Raw genomic sequence first — 27889 nt, 5'->3', positions numbered from 1 at the left:
TTGGGAATCCTACATACAACCTACCATCAGGTTCTTTAAACAAAGGGGAAAATAGGAATAAAAGAAGTAGGTAAGCATCAAAAACAAAATGAATCTACCTGGTAATTCCAGAGACTCTTGAAACAAAAATGGCCAGTAAACAACATTTCACAGTATTTCACGTGAACATGAAATAGACAACAGCACACATTACAACACTGATAACTACAACGAACAGGTACCATTTCATCACTGACAAAAGATTCTGTGCTTGTCAGGAGTTTCACTATGGATGAGGCAGTTACGGTATAATGGAAAGAGCAATGGATTAAAGTGAAAAGTTCTGTGGTCAAATCCTGACTCTAGTGGAAGGTCCTAGGTTAGCCACTTCTTTGAAACTCATTTATATTCCTTTCATTTGTAAGCTGAAAATAATACCTACATTTCACAGAGCTATAAGACAAAGTACTTAGCACTGTGAATGGTATAGAGTATATATTCAATTTATTAAATACGAATCCATAATACATAAAACTATCTCAAAATTAACTACAGTTAACAAATAAACATGTTTATGATGGCATGTGAAGCTAAAGCATCTGTCTCCCTTTTCACTCACATGTGGATCTTGAGAAATTTAACAAAGACCATGGGGGAAGGGAAGGGGAAAAACAGTTACAGTTACAAAAAATAAACCACAAAAAAAATAAAAAATAAATAATAAAGCATCTGTCTCCTATATGACATTTTATTTTATTTTTTGAAGAGTTTATTTTAGGGGTGCCTGGGTGGCTCAGTCAGTTAAGCATCCGACTTCAGCTCTGGTCATGATCTCATGGGTTTTAAGTTCAAGCCCTGCATCAGGCTCTGTGCCGACAGCTCAGAGCCTGGAGCCTGCTTCAGATTCTGTATCTCCCTCTCTCTCTCTGCACCTCCCTGCTTGCTCTCTCTCTCTCTCTCTCTCAAAAATAAGAAAATATTAAAAAAGAAAAGGATTTTATTTTAAATAATCTGTACACCCAATGTGGGGCTTGAACTCATGACCCCAAAATCAAGAGTTGCATGTTCTACCAAGGAGCCAGCCAGGAGCCCTCCTCTATAACATTTTATTTTATTTTTATTTTTTTATTTCATTTCATTTCATTTTATTTTATTTTAAGTTTTTAAGGTTTATTTATTTATTTTGAGAGATAGAACAAGCAAGCAGGGGAGGGGCAGAGAGAGAAAACCCAAGCAGGCTCTACACGGTCAGCACAGAGCTTGATGCCAGGGTTGAACTCACAAACCGGGAGATCATGACCCGAGCCGAAACCAAGAGTGGGACATTTAACTGACTGAGCCACCCAGGCGCCCCTTAGAGAGGACTTTAAAGTGAACTTATTTTTTTCTAAAATGTTACATAGGAAGGGCATCTGGGTGGCTCAGCTGGTTAAGCAACTGACTTTTGGTTTCAGCTCAGGTCATGATCTCACGCCTTCGTGGGCTCAAGCTCCACATCAGGCTCTGCGCTGGCAGTACAGAGCCTTCTTCAGATTCTCGCTCTCTCCCTGCCCTTCCCCCACTTGCACTGTCTCTGTCTCTCAAAATAAATAAATAAAGTTAAAAAAAAAAGTCCTCTGTAAATAAACTACATTGAAACCACTTAGGAAGGCAGTATCATTTTTTCAGTGGGTGGATATGTTAGGAAAAGAATCGAGAGGAAAAAAAAACAAAAACTAAATTAAATCCTATTTATATCATCAGTTTATGTGACTCTCAATAAATCACTTCACAAGATTGTGCTTCAAGTTCTTTCTCTGTGGTGAGGAACTGTAATTATACTGGTTTCACACATGCCCCAAATGCTAAAATTAAATTAGCTCTTTGGGGAAAAAGCCCCACAGAAGAGCTACTTCTGCACCAGAACTAGAGTGCATTAGGCCAGTGCATTAGCACCACTGGACCAGAACTAGAGTGCATTAGGCCAACAGCTCCTCTATAGTTCTTGAATACACTTATTTGATTCTTTTGTTTACAAAGCTGCAATTACTACATGTGAAAAACACACCACCTTAGTGCGTTTAGTTTTCGCGAGTCACTGAAAATAGAGAGCGGTGTGAAAATCTAGTCATGCAATCCAGCACGACAGTTTCATGGGAGAAACCAACACTATAGGGAACCCTGACCCGTCACCGTCTCCCACCACGGAGAACACAGCTTCCAGCGGGCCTTCCTCACCTACTTTGGACATTGATCATTTCTTTTTCTGAACTCCCACAAGGTACCATGACCTACCAAACAAACGAGCACATCACTCTCAAGTAGTGTTCTTTCTTATTTGGGAAAAAAAAAAAAAAAGAATTCATAAAAATCATGGGAAAGAAAGAAAAGTTTTATAGAAAAAGAAAGTAATCCTGGAATTCCTAGTAAAATTTAGCATGATGTGGTGAATAACTGTCAAAGTAAAATCTTCTAAAAATACTGCATCAAAAATCAAAAACTTACATTATTTTAGCATACAGACATTCAATCTTAAGTTTGACATGCTACTACCAGAAATTCAGTTGACATGTATATATGCGTATGTGGACAATGTCATATGCACAGGGACAGTAAAACAGAAGAACAAAAGATTAGAAACTTCACTGTCCATTAATAGAACTAGTCCAATAAATTATGATATATACATTCAATAGAAAACTGCAGCTGCTGAGACTGTCACTTTTATACACTAACATGAATTGCTCTCTTAGATGTATTATTAAATGAAAAATGCAAGATATGAAGGCAGTATGTATAGCCTGCATCCATTTGTCTTATCCTTTTCTAAAGTTGAAAATAATACATATAAAATATATATACTTCCTTTTTTAAAGGAGAAACCTATAAATATACATAAAATATATACGGGGAAAAAACACATTGAGAGAAAATTCTCAACATAAAATAAACACATATGCATGTCTATTCAAAGAATGTATGCGGAAAATAAAGAAACAGGTGAGAGTGGTTACCTGTTGGAAGGGAAATGGGGTAGATGAGGTGCAGAAGTGGGAGAGTTTTTTACACCACCTTTCATGGACCTTTCCAACTTTGCACCATATGACAATGAAAACAAAAAAAAACCTGTTTTGCATCTAAAAGAACCAAGCCACCACAACCATCATTTTGCAAATATCTGCAATGGTTTAAATGGGTTAAAAGTAATTTATAATACAGTCAAAGCCAGTAAATATGTTCATCATCAGCTTAAAATACACATACACACATACATACACTCCCCTTTATCTTAGATTCTCGATAGCAGCTACGTGAAACCATAAATGGCAGAAGTTACATCAATGAACATTTCTCCTAATGAGCAGCACTAAGTCAAAGGAGATATACGCGCAAGCACGCTCACACGCACAAGCAGGCACGCTGAACAGAAACAAAGGAAGATGAACCAACATACCTTTTCCTTTCCATTTAACCTTTGCAACAGACTGGCTAAAATCCACATGTATTCTTCTGTCATCTATAAGTACATTGTCCATTTTGAAGAATGCTTTCTCACAATCTTCTTCCTGACAGTAATTATAAAAACTCAAGCATAAATCTTTATGGAAAAGATTTCTGCAGCTTCAACAAATACTAAAAATACAAAAGTTTGTTTTTACCCAAACTAACATTTGCAAGCTTATTACACGCGAAATGCCGTTAAATGTTTTGTGCCTGTGACCCCAGTTAACTCTGGTAACAAGTGTATGAGGAACTACTACCTGCTATCATCTCCATTTTCTCAAAGAGAAAACATCAGTTTAGAAAGGCGTAGAAGTTGCCAAAGGTCAGCTGGCAAAGGTGAGAGCCAGGACGTGAGCTGAGGCAGTCTGACTGTAGTGGACATACATATACCTACAAACTGTGTTCCCCAAGTCCATAACCCCTTCTACTCAAAACCCAAAAATATCCTGAAAGTTCAAAGTTGTTTTTATAAATTTGGTGTTAAAATCCATTTGACACCAAAACAGTCTCCTAACAGGAGACTATGGACTTAATTTATTCCACTTGGTATGAATATGCATTCATTTCTGTCCAGAAATTGTGATTGATTATGGAGTGCTGACCCAGAGGAGTATGACACAGTCCACAGGTGTGTGTACACACACACGTACACAATTACCTAAGTTCTGAAAAAGCCTGAAATCAGAAACAAAGCTATTCCCAATGGTGTGGATAATGGACTGTGGGCCTGAGATACCAAGGTCCTTGTTACATAAGGATTCTTCCCGTCAGCAACTTTGAAACCCCGTATTTCCATCTCGGACATCTGAACACTAGGAATGATGCATTTCAACCCAGCACTGATCAATTATCTCCTATATTCCTGGAAATGTATCCTTTGGTCTGCTCACAACTTACTAGAGGCAATTCAGAGAAGCAGACAAAAAAATAAAACCTAGTTACAATCATATTTATTTACCATGTATGTCAAGAATTAAATGGATCATAAACTCCATGAGGATACAAAGCTTTAGCCATCTTTGTATCTATATCATTTAGAACATCATCTGGTACATGGTAGGTAATCACTGGGGGCATAATTTTAATCAAGTCACATGACCACTATGTGTCTCCACTTACTTATTTGGAAAAGGAGGACAGTACCTATTCTCACAGAGTTGTAAGGATTAAATGCATATCAGGTAGTGTAACACCTGGCTTAAAGAAAGCTATTTGAATAACATAAGCTCTCATCATTATTATTATAGATCTAGAAGGTACCACCTAATCCAATATTCAGGTTTTATTTATAAGGAGGGTAATATCTAGAAATAAGAGTTCCAGATAAACTGTCAAATATCATATAATAGTGACAGAGCTCAGATTAACACCTAGAACTTTATACTCAGTCTAGTTCTCTATTATTCAATTACAGATCTATGTAAACAATGCTGAAAAATCATTTCTACAACATGAAAGACATTACCTAAAACTTTAAAGTTTTAAAGATACACTAACTCAGACTGTACCTGAATCTAAACTAAAGGTACATATATTAACACCAACAGATGTTGTATTTATTTAAATAGAGCATATAATAAAATTATTTTTCTTGGGTGCCTAAAGGGCAAATTAATTTTCTAATCTCAGAGACTGGAAAAATTTTATAATTTTTCATACTTTAACACTATATAAGAGCAAAATAAATATAAACTTAATGTATCTATATAATGACCTACCTTTTCAAATTCAATAAAAGCATAACAAAGGGATTCTCCTGTCTTCCAATCCCGGATAACTTCACAACTGAAAGAAAGTTTGGAAAAAAGTGACTTTAAAAAAAAAGCATTTACTCTTACTCTTCAAAAGTGAAGAACAAAATACGCCATTTATTAAAAGTCAAAGTTAAACTCATGGAACTATATTTCTCCCAGTTTCTTCAATAACAATTCAAAAAAAGTAGTTCACCAGTGTAGTAACTAAATTATCTAAATTCTACTCTAAATGCCCAATCTTGGCCTAAATTCCTAATGCACTGAAGAAAGAATAACAGTATTTACTTTACCATGCCAAAAGCAAACTAATGCTAAAAAAACTCTTTCTTTATTCACTTCTAGTCCAAATGTAAATGAATTAGAGTATACAATGATACTGCAAAATGTATACTGTAGTATACAATGTTACTGTATGTAAATTCATACACATGTACATGTTTAATAAGTTTATACTTTGTAGGGTTTTATTTTTTTATTTTCTTGAGAAAGAGAGGGAGCGCGCGTGTGTGCAAGGGAGGGCAAAGGAAGACAGAGAATCCCAGGTGGGCTCCATGCTCAGCACGGAGCCCAACGGGCTTGATCTCATGACTATGAGATCATGACCTGAGCTGAAATCAAGATTCAGACGCTTAACTGACTGAGCCACCCAGGTGTGCCCTTGAATTTTAATACAAACCAAGCTCAAATTAAACTTCATAGCTATAGCTATTAAATAGAACTAATCCATCTTAACAATCAAGTAAAAGGGCCAATAAGAGGAGTTGAAATCACCTGGCTTGCCCATTTACTCACATACCATAAGTCTCATTTTAAAAACAGGAAATGAAATGAATAGGGAAATAAAACATTGTGAGACAAAGGAAAAGTAATCACATTATACCATATGGATCAACTGTTATGACATTTACATATATTAAAATGTAAATATGGAATAATGATCTAACCAAAACTATGACACAATCAAAGTAGTAGGTGGTATGAATGAAGATGGAGAGGATAGGAAGAGACGTAAATCCTCATACACCTCAGCAGGAAGTCAGTATATAATATCTAAAACTCAAAAATAAAAATGGGGCGCCTGGGTGGCGCAGTCGGTTAAGCGTCCGACTTCAGCCAGGTCACAATCTCGCGGTCCGTGAGTTCGAGCCCCGCATCGGGCTCTGGGCTGATGGCTCGGAGCCTGGAGCCTGCTTCCGATTCTGTGTCTCCCTGTCTCTCTGCCCCTCCCCCGTTCATGCTCTGTCTCTCTCTGTCCCAAAAATAAATAAAAAAAGTTGAAAAAAAAAAAATTAAAAAAAAAAAAAAAAGTAGCAATATAGGAGTATTTTTTGTAAATATGATATACCATAAGTACGTGGAGGAATAAAGTTGAGTAGCCATTTATGGAAAGATTTTTCTTTCAACAGGAAGAATAAAGAATGATTTCATAGGCAAAAACAAAAAAACAAATAAAAAGCCCCAAAACATAACCTAAAAGGAAATTCTAAACATAAAATAATACTTTTTAATCAATTACAGTTGACCCTTGAACAACATGGTGGTTAGGGGTCCCAGCCCCCTCCCCTGCAGTAAAAAATAAGCATATAATTTTTGACTCCCCAGAACTTAACTACTAATAACACAGTCAATTAATACATATTATGTATGTTACATGTATTATATACTGTATTCTTATAATAATGTAAGCTACAGAGAAGAAAATGTTAAGAATAATAAGGAAGAGAATATACATTTATAGTACTATACTGTGTTTATCAAAAGAAATCTGTGTCTAAGTGGCTCCATGCAGTTCAAACCTGCAGTTGACCATGCAGGTCAACTGTATAATTGACCTTCCTCAAGAATATTTCCCTTTCTCACAGAAATACTAGCTTCATAGACTTTTACATTAACAATGCAGGGAAAGAAAGCATTATTAGCAAAAGAAAAACATTTGGGAAAATTTAGATTCAAATTTATTTTGACATAGGGGTGCGTGGCTGGCTCAGTCAGTAAAGCGTGAGACTCCTGCCCTCAGGGTTGTGAGTTCAACACCCATGGTGGGTGTGGAGACCACTCAAAAAAGAAAAAAATTAATTTTGACATAGATTGCTGGTAATTCTAGGGAGAACTTATATAAGCATCTTAAATATTAAAGATTACTGAGAATACTACAGAACTACTTAAACTGTTCCATTCGCTTCCTGTCTTAGACTGAAAATGTCTGTTGGAAGTGGGAGAATCATTCAATGATATATGTGTGTGTGTATTTGTGTGTGTATATTTCTATATATACACATACACATATAAATACATCTTTTTCTCCCCTGCTATGCAAAAGAGTCATCTGGAAAATTCACCAGTACAAAATTCTAGAGTTCACAGATTCATCCAAAAATGTCATTAGAAAACCACCAATACCTAGTTTTTCTAAAATCACTAATTCTAAAGATTACCTTCTTATTGGCCCAAATCTTGAGAATATTATCTCCAGATCTTCATCTGTGGTCACTGGATTCAATTTACACACAAACAGCACATTTTCTGGAGGTTTAATATCTGCATCAGGTAGGTCTCCCACCTAAATTGTAAGTAAACAAAAATATAAATCAATTCCTTTGTTGTTTCTATTCTAACTACCCTACGTATGCCCAAAATGCTGATTTCCCTAAACAACTGAATTTACATTTGAAATTACAGGCTCAGGGGCACCTGTGTGGCTCATGAGATTGAGCCCCGCTTTGGGCTCTGTTCTGACAGCACAGAGCCTGCTTAGAATTCTCTTTCTCCCTTTCTCTCTGCCCCTTCCCCACTTGTGTGCTCTCTCTTTCTCAAAATAAATAAACTTAAAAAACGAAAAAAAAAAAAAAGAAAAAGAAAGAAAGAAACTACAGGCTCAGGAAAAGAAATCTAAATAAGACTGCAAAATCTGAAACCATACTGTATTAATAGCTAATACTTGTCTGACTCTGACTTTCTGTGAATACCATGCTTCGCACTTCACACACACTACTGCCAATTCTTAAAACAACTGTGTGGTTTCCATTTTAAAAATGAGTAAAATAAGGGGCGCCTGGGTGGCGCAGTCGGTTAAGCGTCCGACTTCAGCCAGGTCACGATCTCGCGGTCCGTGAGTTCGAGCCCCGCGTCAGGCTCTGGGCTGATGGCTCAGAGCCTGGAGCCTGTTTCCGATTCTGTGTCTCCCTCTCTCTCTGCCCCTCCCCCGTTCATGCTCTGTCTCTCTCTGTCCCAAAAATAAATAAAAAACGTTGAAAAAAAAATTAAAAAAAAAAATGAGTAAAATAAAATTCAAGAATGTTAAATAATTAACTGAAGGCCACCCAGTAATAAGCAACAGAGTTGGGATTTGAGCAAAGATCTATCTGGCTTCAAAGTCCCAATTTTATCTCCTGTTTTTCTTTTTTCAAGTACTTCATATATTAAAAAAAAAAAAAAAAAAATTATACAAAGTATATCTAAGGAATGGAGCATGAAAATAAAAAACACCCACGATGCCAACTAGCTTAAGAACTAAAATGTCCCTTTGGTGGCTCAGTCGGTTGGGAGTTTGACTCTTCATTTCGGCTCAGATCATGATCTCGCAGTTCATGGGATTGAGCTCTATGTTGGGCTCTGAACTGGTAGCCTGGAGCCTACCTGGGATTCTCTCTCTCCTTCTCTCTCTCCCTGACTCTGCCCTTCCCCTGCTTGTATTCTCTCTCTCTCAAAATAAACATTAAAAAAAAAAAAAAAAGAACTAAAATGTCCCCGATCCCATTACTTTGTCTCACCAGAGTAACAAATATCCTGCTTTTTGGTTTTCCTTTTTGGCCATTCTCCTGTATCTTCAGAGTTTTCCCAAATAAATATGCATCCCCAAGCAATATAATTTAGTTTTGCTTGTTTTTAAACCTTTGAAAAACATGATCATACTGACACTAGCTTTCTGCATCAGTAATGCTCCATTCTTTCTGCGTTGCTGTTTGATGTGAACAGCAATAATTCAGGGCGAGTGTTTCTTGTTTTTTACTCTCACCCTCACTATCATCTTCTACTTCAACCAAAATGAACTCGACTTCACAACCAACTACTGCACTGAGTACGGTATCCCAGTTCTACTAAAGGACCAATGAGGGCAACTGTGGGAGAACACATGATGGAAATGGTTTCATTGTGGCAACACTGTATTTGCCATGGGCCTTTAGGTGGGCAAACAATACTTCTTTATACATAAATCTGAAAACTCTCAGTAATGATTTCTGATAACACTATCATGTGAAGTATCTCCTCTTGGATAAACACACTTTAAAAAAAATTTTTTTTTTTTTAAAAAATCAGAAACAGTAATAAGCAACAGAGCCAGTTAGATCTGCTCAGTGCTTCTGAAGCCTAACAAAAGACAACAATCTGGAGCACCTGGCTGGCTCAGTTGATAGAACATGCTTGACCTCAGGGTTGTGAGTTCAAGCCCCACACTGGGCATAGAGCTTACTTAAAAAAAAAAAAAAAAAAAGAAGATGAAACCTGTTAATAGTGAGAATCAAAACAACACACAACCACATATTAGAATGGCTAAAATCCAAAACACTGACAATACCAAATGCTGACAAGGATGTAGAGCAATAGGAACTCTCCATCATTACTGGTGGGAATGCAAAATGGACAGCTAGTTGGGAGGACCGTTTGGCAGTTTTTTAGAGATAAACATAATCTTACCATAAATTCCAGTAATTGCATCTTTAGGTATTTGCCCAAATGAGTTAAAAATTTCTGTCCACACAAAAATCTGTACACAAACGTTTACAGCAGATTTGTTCATACTTGCCAAAACTTGGAAGCAATCAAGACACTTTTTTTGAGAGAGAGTACACACATGCACGAGCTGGGAGAGAGAGAATCCTAAGCAGGCTCCATGCCCGGCACAGAGCCCGGCGCTTGATCTCACAGCCTTTTGATCATGACCTGAGCCGAAATCAAGAGTTGTACACTTAACCGACTGAGCCACCCAGCTGCCCCAAGACATTTTTTAATAGGTGAATGTTTAAACAAACTGTGGTACATTCCATACAATGGAATGTTATTTCGTGATCAAAAGAAATGAGCTATCAAGCCACAAAAATACACGGAGGAATCTTAAGTGCAAATGGCTAAGTGAAAGAAGGCAATCTTAAAAGGATACATACTATGTGATTCCAACTATATGACATTCGGGAAAACGCAACTATGCAGACAGTAAAAAAAGACCAGTGGCTGCCAGGGGAGGGGGGCAGGGAGAGATGAATATGTGAGCACAGAGGATTTTTAGGGCAGTGCAACTATTATGTATGATACTGTAATGACCGATACATGTTGTTACACATTTCTCAAAACTCACAAGATGTACAACACAGAGTGAAACCTAATGTAAATTATGGACTTTAGTTAATAATATTTATCAAATATTGACTCACCAAGTGTAACATATCTACCACACTAATGCAAGATGTTAATAATAAGAGAAACTGTTGGGGAGAGGGATGAGTGTGCACAGAGAATTCTCTGTTACTTTCTATTCAATCTTTCTATAAACCTAAATCAGCCCTAAAAAATAAAATCTACTTAGGGGTACCTGGCTGGCTCAGTCGGTAGAGCATGCGACTCTTGATCTTGGGGTTGTGATCTTACCAAGCACCATGCTCGGTGTAAATATTACTTAAAAAAGTAAAATCTTTGGGGCACCTGGGTGGCTCAGTCGGTTGAGCATCTGACTTCGGCTGAGGTCATGATCTCATGGTTCATGGGTTCAAGCCCCGCGTCAGGCTCTATACTGACAGCTCAGAGTCTGGAGCCTGCTTCGGATTCTGTCTCCCTCTCTCTCTGCCCCTCCCCTGCTCACAATCTGTCTGTCTCAAAAATAAATAAACATTTTTAAAAAAGTAAAATCTTAAAAAAATATATAAACTCCAAATTTATTAAAGTCAAAGCAAAAAAAAGAATCCATGAGTCCTTAGTAAAAATGCACATATAAATAAAAAGATAAAAAAGAAGGGCCATTCCTTACAGTAGAAGGCAGACTGACAAGTGTAGAAGTAGTGGGAATTAGAAAATCACCACTCTACATTCATCAAAGTAAAGGCTGGTTGAGACAAGAATCATGAACAGCTGAGAAATCCACAGGGACAGTTTGATAAGGGACAAGATATTTGAAAGGTCTCAAATGCTACAGATTGTTTACTAGCTGCAAGGGAAAAACCAAGTATGCAATGGAGACACCAGGCAGAGGATTACCTCGATCAAGTAATCAAAATGAACACTTTCCAATGAAGGGCAGATGGATATTGCGGACCTGTTACTGCAAATGTAACATCTGAGAAGGTCACTTATGTAGTATTCTGTCTGTGCACATAATCTGAATCTAATCACAAGGCAACTGTTGAATATTCTATAAAACAGATGGCTTGTATTCCTCAAAAATGGTAACAGCATGAAAAATAGACAGGTTAAGGAATTCTTTCAAAGGTTAGAAGAAACATGATAACTAAATGCAACAGATGATCAGTTAAGAGCTGGATTCTAGACTTTATGGGGAAAGTTATAAAGATATTACTGAAATAACTGACAAAATTGAAACATGGGTAAAATTTTTATCAATTTTAAATTTCCGGATTTTGATAACTGTACTGTGAATATGCATAATAATATTGTTGCTCTGAGGAAATGCACACTGATATAAGAGGTAAAAAGGAATGATGTTTAGGACTCATTTTCGAATGGTCCAGAAAAAATAATATGTGTATATACATGTATAATTGGAGAGAGGAGGACGGGAGAGAGAAAGGGAGAATGAATAATCAAGCAGATGTGGCAAAAATGTTAAAAATTGGTGAATCTGAGTAAAAGGTATAGAGAAGTTCTCTGTACTACTTTTTTAACTTTCTCATAAATTTGAAATTATCTGAAAAATAAAAGGTTTTGTTATGCTAACCCAACATCTTCCTGGCATAAATTGCCTGTACTTTTGCTTTTGAAATTCTGATGCTAATATAATGTTCTTTCACTTATAAGTCACATATTCTTCCTGCCCAGTTGCTCAAAAGATTTTTCTTTTAAGTGCAGTAATTTTCTTAGAACTTGTTATTCTGTTTGTTGTTCTGGGTCAATAGTTCCAGATACACAGTGTGCTCATTAAAAAGTGTATTTTCAAATTTTTTTTAATGCAGTAAAGTTTTCTTGAATTGTAACCTTTAATATTTGTTCCTTCAGCTTGAGATGAGAACAATGAATTTTGAAACAGGGCAAGAATCTGCAAGCTCTACTATGTAAAACAATGATAATAATAAAAACTGAATTATTCATTCAAATATTTATTGATGATCTACTGTGTGATAGGTATGCCTATTCCACAAAAAATTAACAAATGGAAAAAATGTCTGGTAGGTCAATTAATCACTATTGAGGAACTGTTCCCCAAAGGACTTCATACTGTTAATAATACAAAGCAGTATGTTTTAGGGTGCTCAATTTCTACACAGGTTCCTTCCTCCTATAACTACTTAACCTCAATACTTGAGTTGTATAAAGAATTATTAATATACATAAAATTCAGTGCAATAAACACTCTTTAAAAATGAGATAAATAGGGGTACATGGGTGGCTCAGTTGGTTAAGCCATCCAGCTCTTGGTTTCGGCTCAGGTCATGATCCCAAGGTCATGGGATTAAGCCCCATACTGGGCTCTGTGCTGAGCTTGGAGCTGCTTGGGATTCTCCCTCTTTCTCCCTCTCCCTTTGCCCGTCTCCCCAGCTCACACACACGCACACTCTCTCTAAAATAAAATAAATGAATGAGATGAATATAAATAATTGAAATTCAACCCATATTTGAAGTTGTATATCCACTGCCTATTTTTGAAAAAGGCACTTAGCACTATATTGATAATGGAACCAAAATTTGTTTACCTTTCATGTGTCCTATAAAATTTAATCCAGAAAAAATTCAAAGCTAAGTTTTTAATATTTTGATTATCAAAGAGCCAAAAATAAATTTACAATGAGTTACATATTAAATAAATTTCAGAACAACTATATGACCAAAGATAATCATCTTACCATTTCTAACAGAATAGCTTGAGTTTTGGCCTCTTTTTCTGCCTTTATTTCTTCTACTTCTTCAGCTGATCTTCCTTTAAAATCATCAATTTCTTCATCTGCTCCTATTCGACCACTCTGTAAGGCAGAAGCCACTTAAAAATATACTGAAAGAATTGAAAAATCTGAGAAACATGGGAGACATGGCACTTTATCCTTAGTTCCATCAAATATGTTAGAACAGAAACTCAAACAAACTTACAAGCCTCAGAAAATTATTTTAAATTAATTTGATAATATCGGCCAGACTAAGCTTCTAATTTATTGTTAAATCAAGATAAACATTTTTAAAGAAACTATCTAGTATCCAACTCAGTGCTGAATGCGGAAGATAAATGATCTTAAAAGTTAAGCACCAAATCCCAACTATAAAAATCAATTCAGCTTTGACAAAGCTTCATAAACAGAAACTTATACCTTAAAATGTAAGAGGAAAAAGTCTGCATTATGCCACAAAAATATCGAGGTTCTAGTATAGCTCCAGAGTGTCCCCAGTTGAAAAGCTCCCTTACAAGATGATGTTTAATTTAGCCTTAAAGCTATACTCCTACACAGAGTTAGGAGATAAGAAAAACATTTTCACAAGGTATTAACATAAACTTCTAGAGCTAAGGCTCTACTGGTGGAACAGAAATTGAAGAAAGAAAATCAGGGAAATGAAAAGAAATTAGGGAAAGGAAAAAATAATTCTAAACTTGTCCTAGTACAACTGATCAAGCAAGACATTCTGAAGAAATAAGTTTTAACGGACTAAAAAGCAAAATCTATGCAAAGCATTAGTATGCACATACATTCAATCACAAGAAGGCTCCACTTACATCGAGCTGTTCCCTTGTAGGTTCTGGTGATCGATCAGGGATTAATAAATCTGGAGGGTCATCAAATGGATCATCTAAAATCACTGTGTGATTTATCCTTACAAAATAAATCCAAGTCAAAAGGTTACATTTACATTATTTCAGAACCCCTGTTTTACTTTTTATAAAGGTTGTAACAAATGTCTTAAGTATCTCTAATGACAAAGAACCATAGGCACTTAAATTTTAATGCACAAGGATATATTACTAGAGTACCATTTATCTTAGATTTACTACTCTGCATTGCTCTAAAATAACATGTCTAATATTAACATAAATGTCTAAATCTTAGTAGTTTTGCCATTATTACTCAATATGCATTTTTTAAAAACTAAATTAAAGGATTAATAATTCTTCCCAACATAAGCAACTATAATTAATTAGTACAAGTATAAAAATACAAAAAAATCTCGTTTGCTTTATGGAGTTTTATAGTCTTGTATTAATACACATTTTGGAATTATCCAAAAACCAGTCCTGCACTTGATATCTCCACTATGTGTCAAACACTACAGTATTAAAACATTCTAGTACATTGAGACACCAAACACACCTGATATCCTGATATGGTACAAAGTCCTTGTCAACAAAGGTCTCATTAATTTTCTTAATTATGTCCATGCCTTCTGTCACCTCACCAAACACCGTATGAACACCATCAAGGTAATCTAGATTATCTCCTGTAGTAATAAGAAACTGCATAGAAAGACACAGCAAAATATAAAAATAGATCTATAATTCTAACTGAAATCAATGACAGACTGATAGAAAAAATACACAAAAGTAATACTTCACGTTAACTGTGTGGATTCTTATCCACTTGTTACTTTTAAAAAGTATTCCCTGATTGTTTAGAATACTTGGGCAAACCAAAGCTCAGTTTCTTCACATGTGAACTGTGAGGAAAAAAACCCATCTACCCCAAAATGGGTTGTTGTAAGGATTAAACGAGACAATGAATGAAAGGTTCTCAATATGATCTGTTTTGAAGTACAGACCACAGTGTCAACAGTGATGATCCATGGATAGTGGGATTGTAGATGCTATTTTCTCCCATGTACTGTGTTGTGTTTTCTGATCTCCTCATAATGGACATACCTTACATTTAAAAGGACAAGATAACTTTTTTTAAACATTTTATTTTTAAGTCATCTCTACACCCAACATGAAGCTCAAACTCACAACCCCGACATTAAGAGTCGCACACTCTACCTACTGAGCCAGTCAGGCACCCCCCCAAATTTTTTTATATAGAAAAAAATATAGTGTAATATTTTTCTTCTAACAACTATCTTTGCAATTCTCTTCTTATTGGGTAGTTTGAAAAGATAACTCTGTGGCTCTTTCTAGTCCTTCATTTTAAAACAAAATTCATCTTCTCACTCAATTCCTCACCTGAGATCCATGTTGATCACTGCCATTGTTCACCATGGACACAGTGCCTTTCTTCTTGTGCTTAATTCTTGGTACTTTTTCAGCTTCGAAAAAGCTTGCTTGATCACCATACAGTTGACTGAAAAAATACATAATAAAGCTTTAAAATATAAGTACCCTCAATATGAAATACAGAAGTTCTAGTACCAAACAGAACTGCCATTTCTTTGTAGAAATACCATTATGATTCAACATACTCTTTTTTGCTATAGACATTTAGGGAACTTAAGGGAAAAATCTATCTTTGAACGATATTTTAAAAAGCTGATTGAAATATGCTAGTTAACACTGTTAAGAGGCAATTCTATTTTTTCTCATTTAAAAACAAAAGAACTCACCCAAAAACAGACTCTCCTCCACGGCCAGTCCCTGTAGGATCACCAGTTTGTATAATAAAATCCCTCTATAATAAATAGGATACATTATTAAATCACAGAGTTTGCTAAGTGGTTCCAATAATAGACATGACTAATATCTACCAACTTACCTGTACATTGTGAATAAGACAATAATTGTAATATTTTATTTTGCACAACTTCAGGAAATTCAAGCAGGCTGAAAGAAAGTAAATATTAAACTTATCACAGTAGTTCACAAATACATTTTTAAGCAAGTATATGCACAGTTGGTATAATTTAATTTCTAAATTACCACATAAACACTTCCCCCCAATGCTCAAATGTCCAAAGTCATAAAAAAGGAAGTAAGTCTAGGAAAAAAACAATATATTTTAAATCATCTTTGTATTCTCTTTTTTTTTTTTTAGGACTTCTTGATCATCCGAGCTAATGCAGGAAACTAACATTTGGGATAAGCAATCATTTATTAATGGATTAGTTTTGCAAGAGAAAAAAAAGAACAAAGAGTATACTACAATACAGTATAATTATATAACACAATATACTATAATACAGTAATATATTATATAATATAGTATATACTGTATATATATGTACGTGTAGTACATATATAGTATACTCTTAGACGTATACTATATGAATCCAGCAGAGTACCTGTAAATGGATATAAATTATATAAATTAGAGAAAATCAAATATCTGAGACCAATTTTTTTTAGAGATTTTATTTTAAGTAATCTCTATACCCAACATGGGGCTCGAACTCACAACCCCAAGCCCAAGTGAGCCAGCAAAGCACCTGAGACCAATTTTTTTACGATGATTAAATAGCCCTTCACAAAAATCCATACGCTGATCATATACCAGGTTTCTCATATCAATTCACTCACTTATTCAATAAACATTTACTGAGTACGTTTTAGGTGCCTGGCACCACTGTCACAAATGCCATTAAACCATAGTCCCTGTCCTCGACAAGTTCACAGTCTAATTGTGGAGAGATACACTAACAAGTTCTCGGAACATTAAGCCAGAAACCAGACAGAAAGACCTATGAGGCTGTCTAGAGAGCTTATACCCAAACCAAATTAGTTACAATACTGGATATACCCGATAATACCATTTGTGCCACTTAAATAGCAAAATAGTAAAAAGTGAGTTTAAAAAAGCCGCAAGAGTTCAAAAGAAAGATTGTTTCTGGCCAGGAAAATTAGAAGACCTCATGGAGGTTTAAGGTGGGCATTAAAAGAACTAGACAAGCAAAAAGCAGATCGAGTAAGCATTTCAAGCTGAGAAGACATTATGAATAAGTCTAGAAGTGCAAATTTAAATGCTTTCTGAAGGGTCCGAAAGACCAGTTTACGTTCTGTAACACCCTGGTAATACTAGAGTAAGAGAGGGTAGAGAGACTGAAGGGGTAGGACGGGGCTAATCTATTGGAAGGTCTTGAATACCAGGCTCTTGATAGTTTTTCTGGAAAAAAACAGATTTCTGGATGACTGTTAAATACAATGCTACATAGTGCATATGGTACGAATGTGCAACAAAGATACCACTCTGGTAGGGGATACTGAAAATGGGAGAGGTTGTGCATATGCGAGCATAGGGGGTATATGGGAAATCTCTCTAAATACCTTTCCCTCAATTTTACTATGAACCTTAAATTGTTCTTAAAATATAAAGTCGTTTAAAATAGGCAAGGGGGGTGGTGAACACAGAATAATGTACAGAGAAGTGGAATCACTATACTGCACCTAAAGTAATGTAACGCTACGTGTCAACTAAACTCAAATTTAAAAAAAAAATTTTTTTTTTAAGGCAAGGGGGAGAATCTATAGATTAAAAGATATTTAAGAAAGGGGTGTGCCTGGCTGGCTCAGTCGGTAGATTATGGGGCTCGATCTCAGGGTGGTGAGTTCAAGCCCCATGTTGGGTGTAAAGATTACTTAAAAATAAAATCTTTAGGGGGGCCTGGGTGCCTCAGTCACTTAAGCGTCTGACTTTGGCTCAGGTCATGATCTCGTGGTTCATGAGTTCGAGACTGCGTTGGGCTCTGTACAGACAGCTCAAAGCCTGGAGCCTGCTTCAGATTCTGTGTCTCCCTCTCTCTCTGCCCGTCCCCCACTTGCTCTCTCTCTCTCTCGAAAATAAACATAAAAAATAATTAAAAATAAATAAAAATAAAATCTTTAAAAAATATTTTTTAAAACAAGGTATTTAAGAAATCAACCAATATAATAATGGACCTTGTATGGATCTGCATTTAAATTAGCAAATATTTTTTAAAAATTTTTTTAAATGTTTGGGGCACCTGGGTGGCTCAGTCGGTTGGCCGTCAGACTTCGGCTCAGGTCATGATCTCATGGTTCATGGGTTCGAGCCCCATGTTGGGCTCTGTGCTGACAACTCAGAGCCTGAAGCCTGTTTCATATTCCGTCTCCTTTTCTCTATGCCCCTCCCCCGCTCGCGCTCTGCCTCTCTCTCTCAAAAATAGACAAACATCAAAAATTTTTTTACTTTTTATTGATATTTGAGAGACACAGAAGGAGACAGAGAGAGAGAGAGAGCGAGCACTTGTGCACGCACTTGAGCAGGGGGAAGGGCAGAGAGATGGAGACAGAATCGGAAGCCAGCTGCAGACAATGAGCTGGGAGCTGTCAGCACAGAACCTGATGGGGGCTCGAACCCACAAGCAGTGAGATCACGACCTGAGCCAAAGTCGGACACTTAACCGACTGAGCCACCCAGATGCCCCCAAATTACCAAATATTTTTAAAACATTTATGAGACAATAATAAAATATGAATGAAATTAAAATATTACTGCTAATTTTTTAAGATATGATAATGATTTGGGGTTATGGTTTTTTTTTAATAATTTTTTAGAAATTCAAAATGAGGGGTGCCTGGGTGGCTCAGTCAGTTAAACGCCTGACTTCAGTTCAGGTCATGATCTCGCTGGTCCCCGAGTTGAGCCCCACGTCCAGCTCTGTGCTGACCACTTGGAGCCTGTTTCAGATTCTGTGTCCCTCTCTCTCTCTGCCCCTCCCCCGTTCACGCTCGGTTTCTCTCTGTCAAAAATAAACATTAAAATTTTTTTTTAAATACAAAATGAAGTAATTACAGATAAAATAAACCCCATGTAATAGACTTATTACAAAAAATCCAGTATAAATGAAACAATACTGGTTATGTGTTGACAGCTCTTCATTATAGCCGGTCATTGGCGCATGAAGGTTCATTTACGTGACTCTTTCTACTTCTGTATAGGTTTCAAGTTTTCTATACTAAAAAGTAAAAAAATGAAAGAAATAGCAGAAAGGGAGAGAGGGAGGGAGGAAGGAAAATAAGCCTGGATATGTTTACTATAAGTTGATAAGCAGTTACACGCGTAAGTAAGTATCCAATCACATGCTTGCAAATATATACAAATGGGGTGGGCTTAGTTTTTAGCGTTCCAAACTGCAGTTGCAGAATTGCTACTTGTCTATTCTGCCTGCGTTCACTAGGTGGGCAAACCCTACTCCCTCTTGAATTCCTCACAACCCTGGGAAAAGAGGCCCCAGCCAGGTGCCCCACACGAAGTAACCAACTCAAAGAAAAGCAAACCAAGAGATGAAAAATACAATTCCCTATAACATCATTTGAACCCCTGGATCCCACCATCCTTAAAGCCAAGTTTACCCCAGTAGCAGGAGGCAATCAATTATTTTCTTTGTTTAAGCCAATGTAATTTGAGTTTCTATCATCTGCACAGAGAATCCTAACTAACAAACACACACATATATACATTAGTCACTATAATGAGCCTTTAGTGTGTGCAAAGTGGCAGGCGTTGCACTAGGTGCTTAGGATAGAAAGACAAGGAAGGCACTACAGTCCCTCCTCTCCTGGAGTTTACGTTCTTGAGGAGACAAGAACTGCAAACAATTACAGGATTAACAGGCAAACGATGTAACAGAATGTGTTACATGCTTTTTAAAAAGATCTTAGAGCAGAAGAAACAGATCTAACTCTGCTCAGGGACAAGGGAGAGCCTCACAGAAGAAATCATGCTTGATCCAAGGTGTGAATTATAAGCAGGAAGTCGGCCAACAGGACAACAGTAGAGAGAACTGTGGGGTAGAGGCAACAGTATGAGAAAGGCCGGGAAGTATGACTGAGCATGTAGCATTGTGGGGTGGGAGTCGGGGGTGTACAACTGAGTGTAGGATACTGGGACAGCAGGAAAGCAATTACTGCAGGTGGTACTGTGGCTTGTTTCATCTTTTAAAAAAAATTTTTTTTGAATGTTTATTTATTTTTGAGAGCCAGAGAGAGAGACAGAGCATGAGCAGGAGAGGAGCAGAGAGAGAGAGGGAGACACAGAATCCAAAGCAGGCTCCAGGCTCCGAGCTGTCAGCACAGAGCCCAACGGCGGGGCTCGAACCCACCAGCCGTGAGATCATGACCCGAGCCGAAGTCGGACGCTCAACCGACTGAGCCACCCAGGCGCCCCTCGTTTCATCCTTTTTTTTTTTTTTAATTTTTTTTTTTTTTAACCTTTATTTACTTTTTTGGCACAGACAACGGACGGGAGAGAGTCAGACAGAGCGGCAGGCACGGAATCCGAAACAGGCTCCGATCAATGGGCACAGAGCCTGACGTGGGGCTCGAACTCGCAGACCGCGAGACTTCGACCTGAGATGCAGTCAGACGCTTAACCAACTGAGCCACCCAGGCGCCCCTCGTTTCATCCTTTTGATGGACTCTGCGTTCCAAGGGGACAGGATGCTAATTGTAACTTATCTCTGTGGCCTCCAGCTTCTCCCTGATCTGAAACATCCTCCACTGTTGCCCCTTATCTTCCTAAAACAAGTCGGCCATGCCTCAATCCTGCTTTTAAAACCTTCCAGGACCCTCATCAGTCGTCAGTAGAGCACACAAGGCTATTCACATCTGACCTAACCAATATAACCTATACGACCAGACACGCAGTCTGCCATTCCGTGTCACATATCATTCCTTCAAGCCCTGCCAAACTACTTGCTGTTTCCAGAAAGTTCTAAGCAAACTTAAAAAAAAAAAAAAACACACACACACACACACACCCTCACTCCCACTCATCTTTCAAAGAGCTAGTTCAAGTGTTCTACTTTCTTTGCTGGCTTCACTTCTCCCCGCCCCCAGCCAGGAAGAATCACTCCTCCCTCCGGTTTCCATGGCAACTTACACATTCTTCAACCACAACACTTACAATGGGTTTGTAAGACTTAACAACACTTAAAGGGGCTCCCACGCCTATTTCTCTCGGTGGAAAGTTAGACCCTTAAGGACAAGACGCCTATCCCAGAGCCTGGCAGTCTACACAGCTGGCGATCAATGAGCGTTTGCTACGGCTCCGTGCACACCTCCGGACAGCCCTTCCTCCACCCACGCTGGATGCCCACACTCACTGCTCCAAACACATCCTTCGTACTTCCATCAGGACTCCCTGGTTACACCCCAAGGAATACTGGTTGTGTTCCTCTCACGAGTAAAGCGCAGTACAGCCACAAAACCTACAGGCTTGGTTATATGCAGCCTGCAAGCGCACACACGCGCACACACAGGCATTTAATGCCACAAGCACCCGCCACCCGATTGGCCGGCACCAGATTCGAGACAGAGGCCGCTCCTCACAAAAACTTTTCCAACCACGGCCCGCTAGTGAAACAGCCCAGTCGTGGGCGCCAGGAGCCCAGAAGCCCGAACCCGGTCAAGGGGGCCGGGCAGCGAAGGGACAGTGGGGAAAGGAGAGCGCGGCCCCGGCGAAACGCGAGCCGGGCCCGGGCCTCACCGCGCGGCCGCTCCTCGGTGTACAGATCGATGACGACGTCGCCCAGAGTGGTCTCCAGCAGAACCGCCATGGCGCCCGCTGCTCCTCCGCAACAAGCCGCGGGTGTGACAGGCGCAGCCCGTCGTGGTCTACGCCACGCGTCACTCTCGGCGCGACGCCTTTTTACGTCATTCTTCCGGCGACTCCGCCCCCCTCGCAGGCGGCTCGGTCCGCGCGTTGGCTGTGTCCGCGTGGTGGGGCGGTGATGGGTCCCGCCTCTGGCGCGGTCCTTTTGAAAATCCTGGTTCGCCCCGGGCGACTGGCACGGAAGCCTGTCGCTCGAAAGGACGTCTGTAAAGGGTATTGTGCCTCTTTTGTGTCCATCTCAAGAACGAGGCGGACCTTCCAGCAGCCGTTTCTTCTCTGCTCCTCGCCGCCTCGAGGGCGACAATGGCGCCAGCTTCGCCTGTGTTCTTGCGGGTACTACTCGGGGTTTCCTAATCGGTGTCTTCTCGTCTCCCTAAATCGAAACCTTTAGGCGTTAAATGCACAATTTGTCACCCAGAAAGGTGGTTCACAGGGAGTTCTTCCCTGGCTAATCGTGCCTGGGGCAGAGGCCTTGTTACGGCAACAGATAGTGGTTGGCCCTTCGTGCGACAAGCTAAAAGGCTTCAGCCCCAACTCTCTACTGGTTTTATCCATAATCTTTGACTTTGAAGACTTAACTACATTTGGTCTCCGTTCAGGGTTTCCATGCAAAGTTTATTCCCCGAAATCTGTCCAAGCAGATCACTCCCCTTTTTTTTTTTTTTTTTACCATTTTATACATACTTCTAGCTTCCAATTACTTCACATCTAAATAAAAGCCAACGTTTTTATAACGGTCTACAAGGCCGTACCGGATACTCTGCTGCCAGGTCTTACTTGTCTTCTCTCCTATTCTGAAGCCACACAAGACTCTTGCTATTCTTTGAACACTATTGGCCATTCTTCTGCCTCAGGCCTAGGGGCTCGCTGCGCGTTCAGATTAAAACCCTCTTGTCTAGATACTTGCATGGGTCTCCTTCACCTACTATAGGTCTCTTGCTCATAGGTCATCTCAATGAACCCTTCCCTGACCACCATAATTAAAATTAACCCCGTATACATACATGTTTGGTTTTTTTCCAGACAGCTTTTCTCCATGGCACTTTTTACTATCTAACATGCTATTTATGAATTTGTTTATATTTTTATATTATTAAAATATAAGCTCTAGGGGCGCCTAGGTGGTTCAGTCCATTAAGCGTCCAACTCTGGATTTCCGCCCAGGTCATGATCTCACGGTTCCTGAGTTGGAGCCCTGCATCCGGCTCTCTGCCCTCAGCCCAGAGCCTGGTTCAAATCCTTTGTCCCTACCTCTGCCCCTCCCCTGCTTGCACTCCCTCCCTCTCTCTCAAAAATAAACATTTAAGGGGCACCTGGGTGGCTCAGTCTGTTGAGCCTCCGACTTCGGCTCAGGTCATGATCTCACAGTCCGTGAGTTCGAGCCCTGTGTCCGGCTCTGTGCTGACAGCTCAGAGTCTGGAGCCTGCTTGGGATTCTGTGTCTCCCTCTCTCTCTGCCCCTCCCCCACTCACGCTCTGTCTCTCTCTCTCCTTCAAAAATAAATAAACGTTAAAAATTAAAAAAAAATAAACATTTAAAAACAATAATAATAAAATAAAATATAAGCTCTAGAAGGCTAAAGCCAATTTTGCCTGTCTTATTTACTGTTATATCCCTAGTGCTTATGACAGCTTGCCACTTAATGGATGAATAAATATTAGCTGAGTGAATTAATGAATATTGGCAAGTAATTAAAGAAATGCAAATTAAAATAACAATGAAATTGTTGATGGGAATGTAAAATAGTACAGCTATTTTGGACACTGCATTGAAGTCATCTGATCTTTTCCCAATATAGTAAGAGTACAGATTACAGGGTAATATTTGATAGAATTTTGTATATGCTTAAAAGAAATATTATAGATGAAGAAAAAAAGAGGATTTGGAAAAATTAACTAATTTTTAATGACAAATTTGGACTATTACAAAAAGAATTAGAAATTGACATAACAAATATGAGGAATCATTCATTTCATATATAAAGTGATTCACTAATGACCAGAAATGATATTGCCAGTCTCTTTTGCAGACTCCAAGCCCAGGTGTGTATATCTTATGCCCAAGATAGAATACCTTATTTATTACTCAGTGTGTAATTTGCTAGATCTTTAAATTATGGTGTGCTGAGCACACACACACACACACACATACACTTACTGACATATCATTAAATATCAAATACTCTACCTTCGTGGGGAAAATGCCATTTCATGACATGATATAGTTTATGATTGTCATCATCTTAATTACACTTGGAATTTCTAATGGTATAAATATTTAAGTGGTTTATATAGTAGATACATAGGTGAAGAGAAATGAGATACCTCCTTCACAGTTCTACCAAATATAAATACTCAAGTAGATTTAATTTAGAGAAAAGATTAATAAATTTGTATTCCCTTCCAAATATCAATATCACCAACCATCGTGACTAATTTCTCTGTTGACATCTTTTCATATGCCTAATCTGAACAAACCACATTCAAAAGTCTGTAGCCTTACTAAAATTGCCAAAAGTAAAATCCTGATATTAAATGACTAAATATATGAACAACAAAAACGCATGGAGTACCTGGGTTCCTCGGTTGGCTAAACATCTGACTCTGTTTGTTTGTTTTTTTAAAGTTTATTTATTTTTGAGGGATAGACGAAGCGCAGGCAGGGGAGGGGTAGAGAGAGAGGGAGACACGGAATCTGAAGCAGGTTCCAGGCTCTGAGCTGTCAGCACATCTGACTCTTGATCTCAGCTCAGGTGTTGATCTCAGGGTCATGAGTTCAAGCCCCATGTTGGGCCCCATGCTGGGTGTAAAGCCTACTTAAAACATACACACACACGCACACATGCACACACAATGTACTATTTATGATCATATTTGTTGTAGAGTATTCACATGTTTGACAAGTCCAGCATGATTTCCTTTATTCAACTTTTGTTCCTTTTCCTGCTTTTCCCCCTCACACCCTAAGAAATTTCAGTTTGGTGAACTGAGATTCATCCTAGTGACTTTTGTCATAACATTTACAGTAAGATATCTGGGACAGTGGCAGTCCAGGGGCTACAGAACAATTCTGGCTGGCTGAAAAGCCTGCTTCTTCAACTGGCTATCTTTGTCAAGAACTTTAACTGCCTTTTCTTTGTTGTGATTATTGTAGCATTGACCTTTTCAGTCGATATCAGTATGGTGTTTTAAAATGTAGGTTTGGGGGCACCTGGGTGGCTCAGTTGGTTAAGCATCCAACTCCTAATTTCGGCTCAGGTCATGATCTCACAGTTCGTGAGATTGAGCTCTGGGTTAGGCTCTGTGCTGACAGCATGGAGCCTGCTTGGGATTTTCTCTCTCCCTCTCTCTCTGCCCATTCCCTGCTCTCTCTCGCGCGCGCTCTCTCTCTTTCTTTCTCTCAAAATAAAGAAGTAAACTTAAAAAAAAAGACCTTTAAAAAAATAAAATGTAAGTTTTAGTATTATTCATGTATGGTGAAGCCAACAGGTCAGGAGATGAATGCCATTGAAAAAATAGTTTTGGGGGCACAGGGTGGCTCCATCTGACTCTTGGTTTCAGCTCAGGTCTGAGCTTGCAGTTTGTGATATCCAGCCCCCATTCAGCTCCGTGCTGACAGTGAGGAGCCTGCTTGGGATTCTTCTCTCCCTCTCTCTCTGCTCTTCCACTGCTCGCTCTCTCTCTCAGAATAAATAAATAAACACAAAAGAAAAAAAAGTGGTTTGTTACTCACAGTTCCCAAGACAGGCAGTAGCACACCATGCCATGCAGGGCCAAATAGAAAGTACCAGGGTTGGTCAGGAGGCGGAAGGGGCCAAGAGGAAACCATAGGCAAGAGTTCTTATTGTGGTCTCTATGGGGAAAGTAAGAAAAGGTAGGATAAACAGGCTTTGTTGGCTAGTTTGAATAATTTCAGTGGGCTCTGGGGTATATAGGCTATATCTAATTGTCCAGTACCTGTCTCTGGGATGATTAGGACAGAGGAATATTGCCTCCTGATAAAGGAGGGGATTCAGAATATGGACTCTGGATTGATTGTTTTGCATATAAAAGGCATGCTGTGCATTAATAGAAAATGCATATTGGTCTCTGCCCCCAGTTCCTGGCATGGAGCTCCCCAAAACCGTGTAATTTCCTAAGTGATAAGACTACTAGGAGGGCCACCTGGGTGGCTCAGTTGGTTAAGCATCTAACTTTGGCTCAGGTCATGATCTCACGGTTCGTGAGTTTGAGCCCTGCATCGGGCTCTGTGCTGACAGCTTGGAGCCTGGAGCCTACTTTGGATTCTGTGTCTCCATCTCTCTCTGTCCTTCCCCCACTCACACTCTCAAAAAAATGAATAAATGTTTAAAAAAAAAAAAAAGAATAGTAGGACCATCTCTTGTTCTAATATTGGTCTTTTTTTTTCTTTTTTAAGTAAGCTCTAGGCCCAATGTGGGTCTCGAATTCATGACCCCAAGATTAGGAGTCACATGCTCTTCCAACTAAGCCAGCCAGGCACCTCTAATATCGGTCTTTGACTCTGTTACTGACACAGAGCTTCGGAAGCCATTGTGATTTCCTGGGTGATTGGAGTCTTTTGTTCTAATGAAGTAACTCTTAGTGGGCGTCTGGCTGGCTCCTGGTTGAGGGCTGGTCACCAGAAAGACCACGATGTAACTAGACACCTAGAATTTTCAGCCCTTCCCCTGATTTTCTTCAGATGGCACAAGGGCTGAAAATGGAGTTAATGATTGATGATGCCTCTATTAAAATCTTATAAGTACAGGGTTTGGAGAGCTTCAAGGCTGGTGAACAGGGGGAGGTGCTAGGAGTATGGCATGCTTGGAGAAGGCATGGGAGCTCTGCCCCTTCCCACATACCTTATCCTATGCATCTCTTTCCCTCTGGCTGTTCATCTGTACGTTCTATTATATCCTTTAATATAAACTGATAAACGTAAGTGTTTCCCTGAGTTCTGCTCCAGCAAATTAATCTAGTCCATGGAGGGAGTCATTGGAACCTCTGCTCTGTAGCTGATTGGTCAGAAGCACAGGTAATAACCTGGGCTTGCAACTGGCATCTGAAGTATGTGTGGGTGAAGGTAGGTGTGGGCTGTCTCATGGGACTGAGCCCTTATCCTGTGGGATCTGATGCCATCTCTAAGTAGATGGTGTCAGAATCAAATTAAATTGTAGGACACTTAGGTGGTGTGGCAGAGAATTACTTATTGGTGTGTGCCAAAACCTCCAACAAACCCCTAAACTAGCAGGCTTTTTTACTGTTTTGGTCAAAGCCTTCCTGGAGCTCAGAACTAGCTATGGAGACAAACAAGTGGAAGAATAATGGATGGTAAGACTATGGGGGAGAGCTCTGTTGAAAAACACAGACTACTTCATCTTCCCTATCTACTTTTTCATATAAAGGTACTTTAGAATCTTATACATATGTTACCAATTAAAGTTATGCAAATCTACATGTCATGTGTTCTAATCTTCAGATTCCTTTTTAATCCAGGCAGTGTGAAATAGAGTGAAAAACCCAGTGGTTGTAGTTGGACCCCAAGAGTGGGTGGGACTTCATTGCAGAAACCACTTGCAAGTTAATAATGTTGTTGCATATCTCATAGTAGGCAAGGAGTTAGTTGAATGATTTTGTAGTATACCACAAAGATTTTAAAATTTACCCCAGCTAGAAAATCAGGCATGTGGAGAGGGTTTGATAAAAGAAGGGCTAAGAGAGAAAGAGGCTTGGGTTCTTTCCAAGTCAAACGTTTTACTTTAAAAAAAAAAAAAAAAAAAAAAAAGGCTAAATGTTTCTTATTCTGCCTTGAATGGTAATATCTCCAAGTTCTTCTCAATCAATATTCAAACCTATTAATCTGAAATGCCGACCTTTTTGGCACTCTCTGCTTTGGAGAGTTTCATAAAATATTTTTTAAGAATACGAAAGGGGGAAGACATCATCTTTATTTTATAGATTAAGAAACTGACTAGAA

At 38.7% G+C, this 27889-nt stretch overlaps 1 protein-coding gene across 1 annotated transcript in view; it reads right to left on the bottom strand.

Annotated features, from left to right (window-relative positions):
- Positions 1–21919, bottom strand: part of PPIL4 (peptidylprolyl isomerase like 4) — a 37062-nt gene extending 15143 nt beyond the window's left edge. The window contains exons 1-10 of the mRNA XM_019425017.2: positions 21788–21919; positions 16100–16167; positions 15951–16015; positions 15574–15691; positions 14732–14874; positions 14140–14236; positions 13283–13399; positions 7652–7776; positions 5181–5247; positions 3413–3524 (exon numbers count right to left, since the gene is read on the bottom strand). Of these exons, the coding sequence (XP_019280562.1) occupies positions 3413–3524; positions 5181–5247; positions 7652–7776; positions 13283–13399; positions 14140–14236; positions 14732–14874; positions 15574–15691; positions 15951–16015; positions 16100–16167; positions 21788–21857 (982 nt within the window). The 5' untranslated portion in view covers positions 21858–21919. The remainder of the gene's footprint in view (positions 1–3412; positions 3525–5180; positions 5248–7651; positions 7777–13282; positions 13400–14139; positions 14237–14731; positions 14875–15573; positions 15692–15950; positions 16016–16099; positions 16168–21787) is intronic.
- Between the last annotated feature and the right edge of the window lie 5970 nt (positions 21920–27889).

Source organism: Panthera pardus, unplaced genomic scaffold (assembly GCF_024362965.1).
Source record: "Panthera pardus isolate Hobbes unplaced genomic scaffold, ASM2436296v1 HiC_scaffold_17, whole genome shotgun sequence".
In the NCBI taxonomy this organism is placed as follows: domain Eukaryota; kingdom Metazoa; phylum Chordata; class Mammalia; order Carnivora; family Felidae; genus Panthera; species Panthera pardus.
Note: the sequence above shows the minus strand (reverse complement) of the source record. Positions and strands in the feature narration are given on the sequence as shown.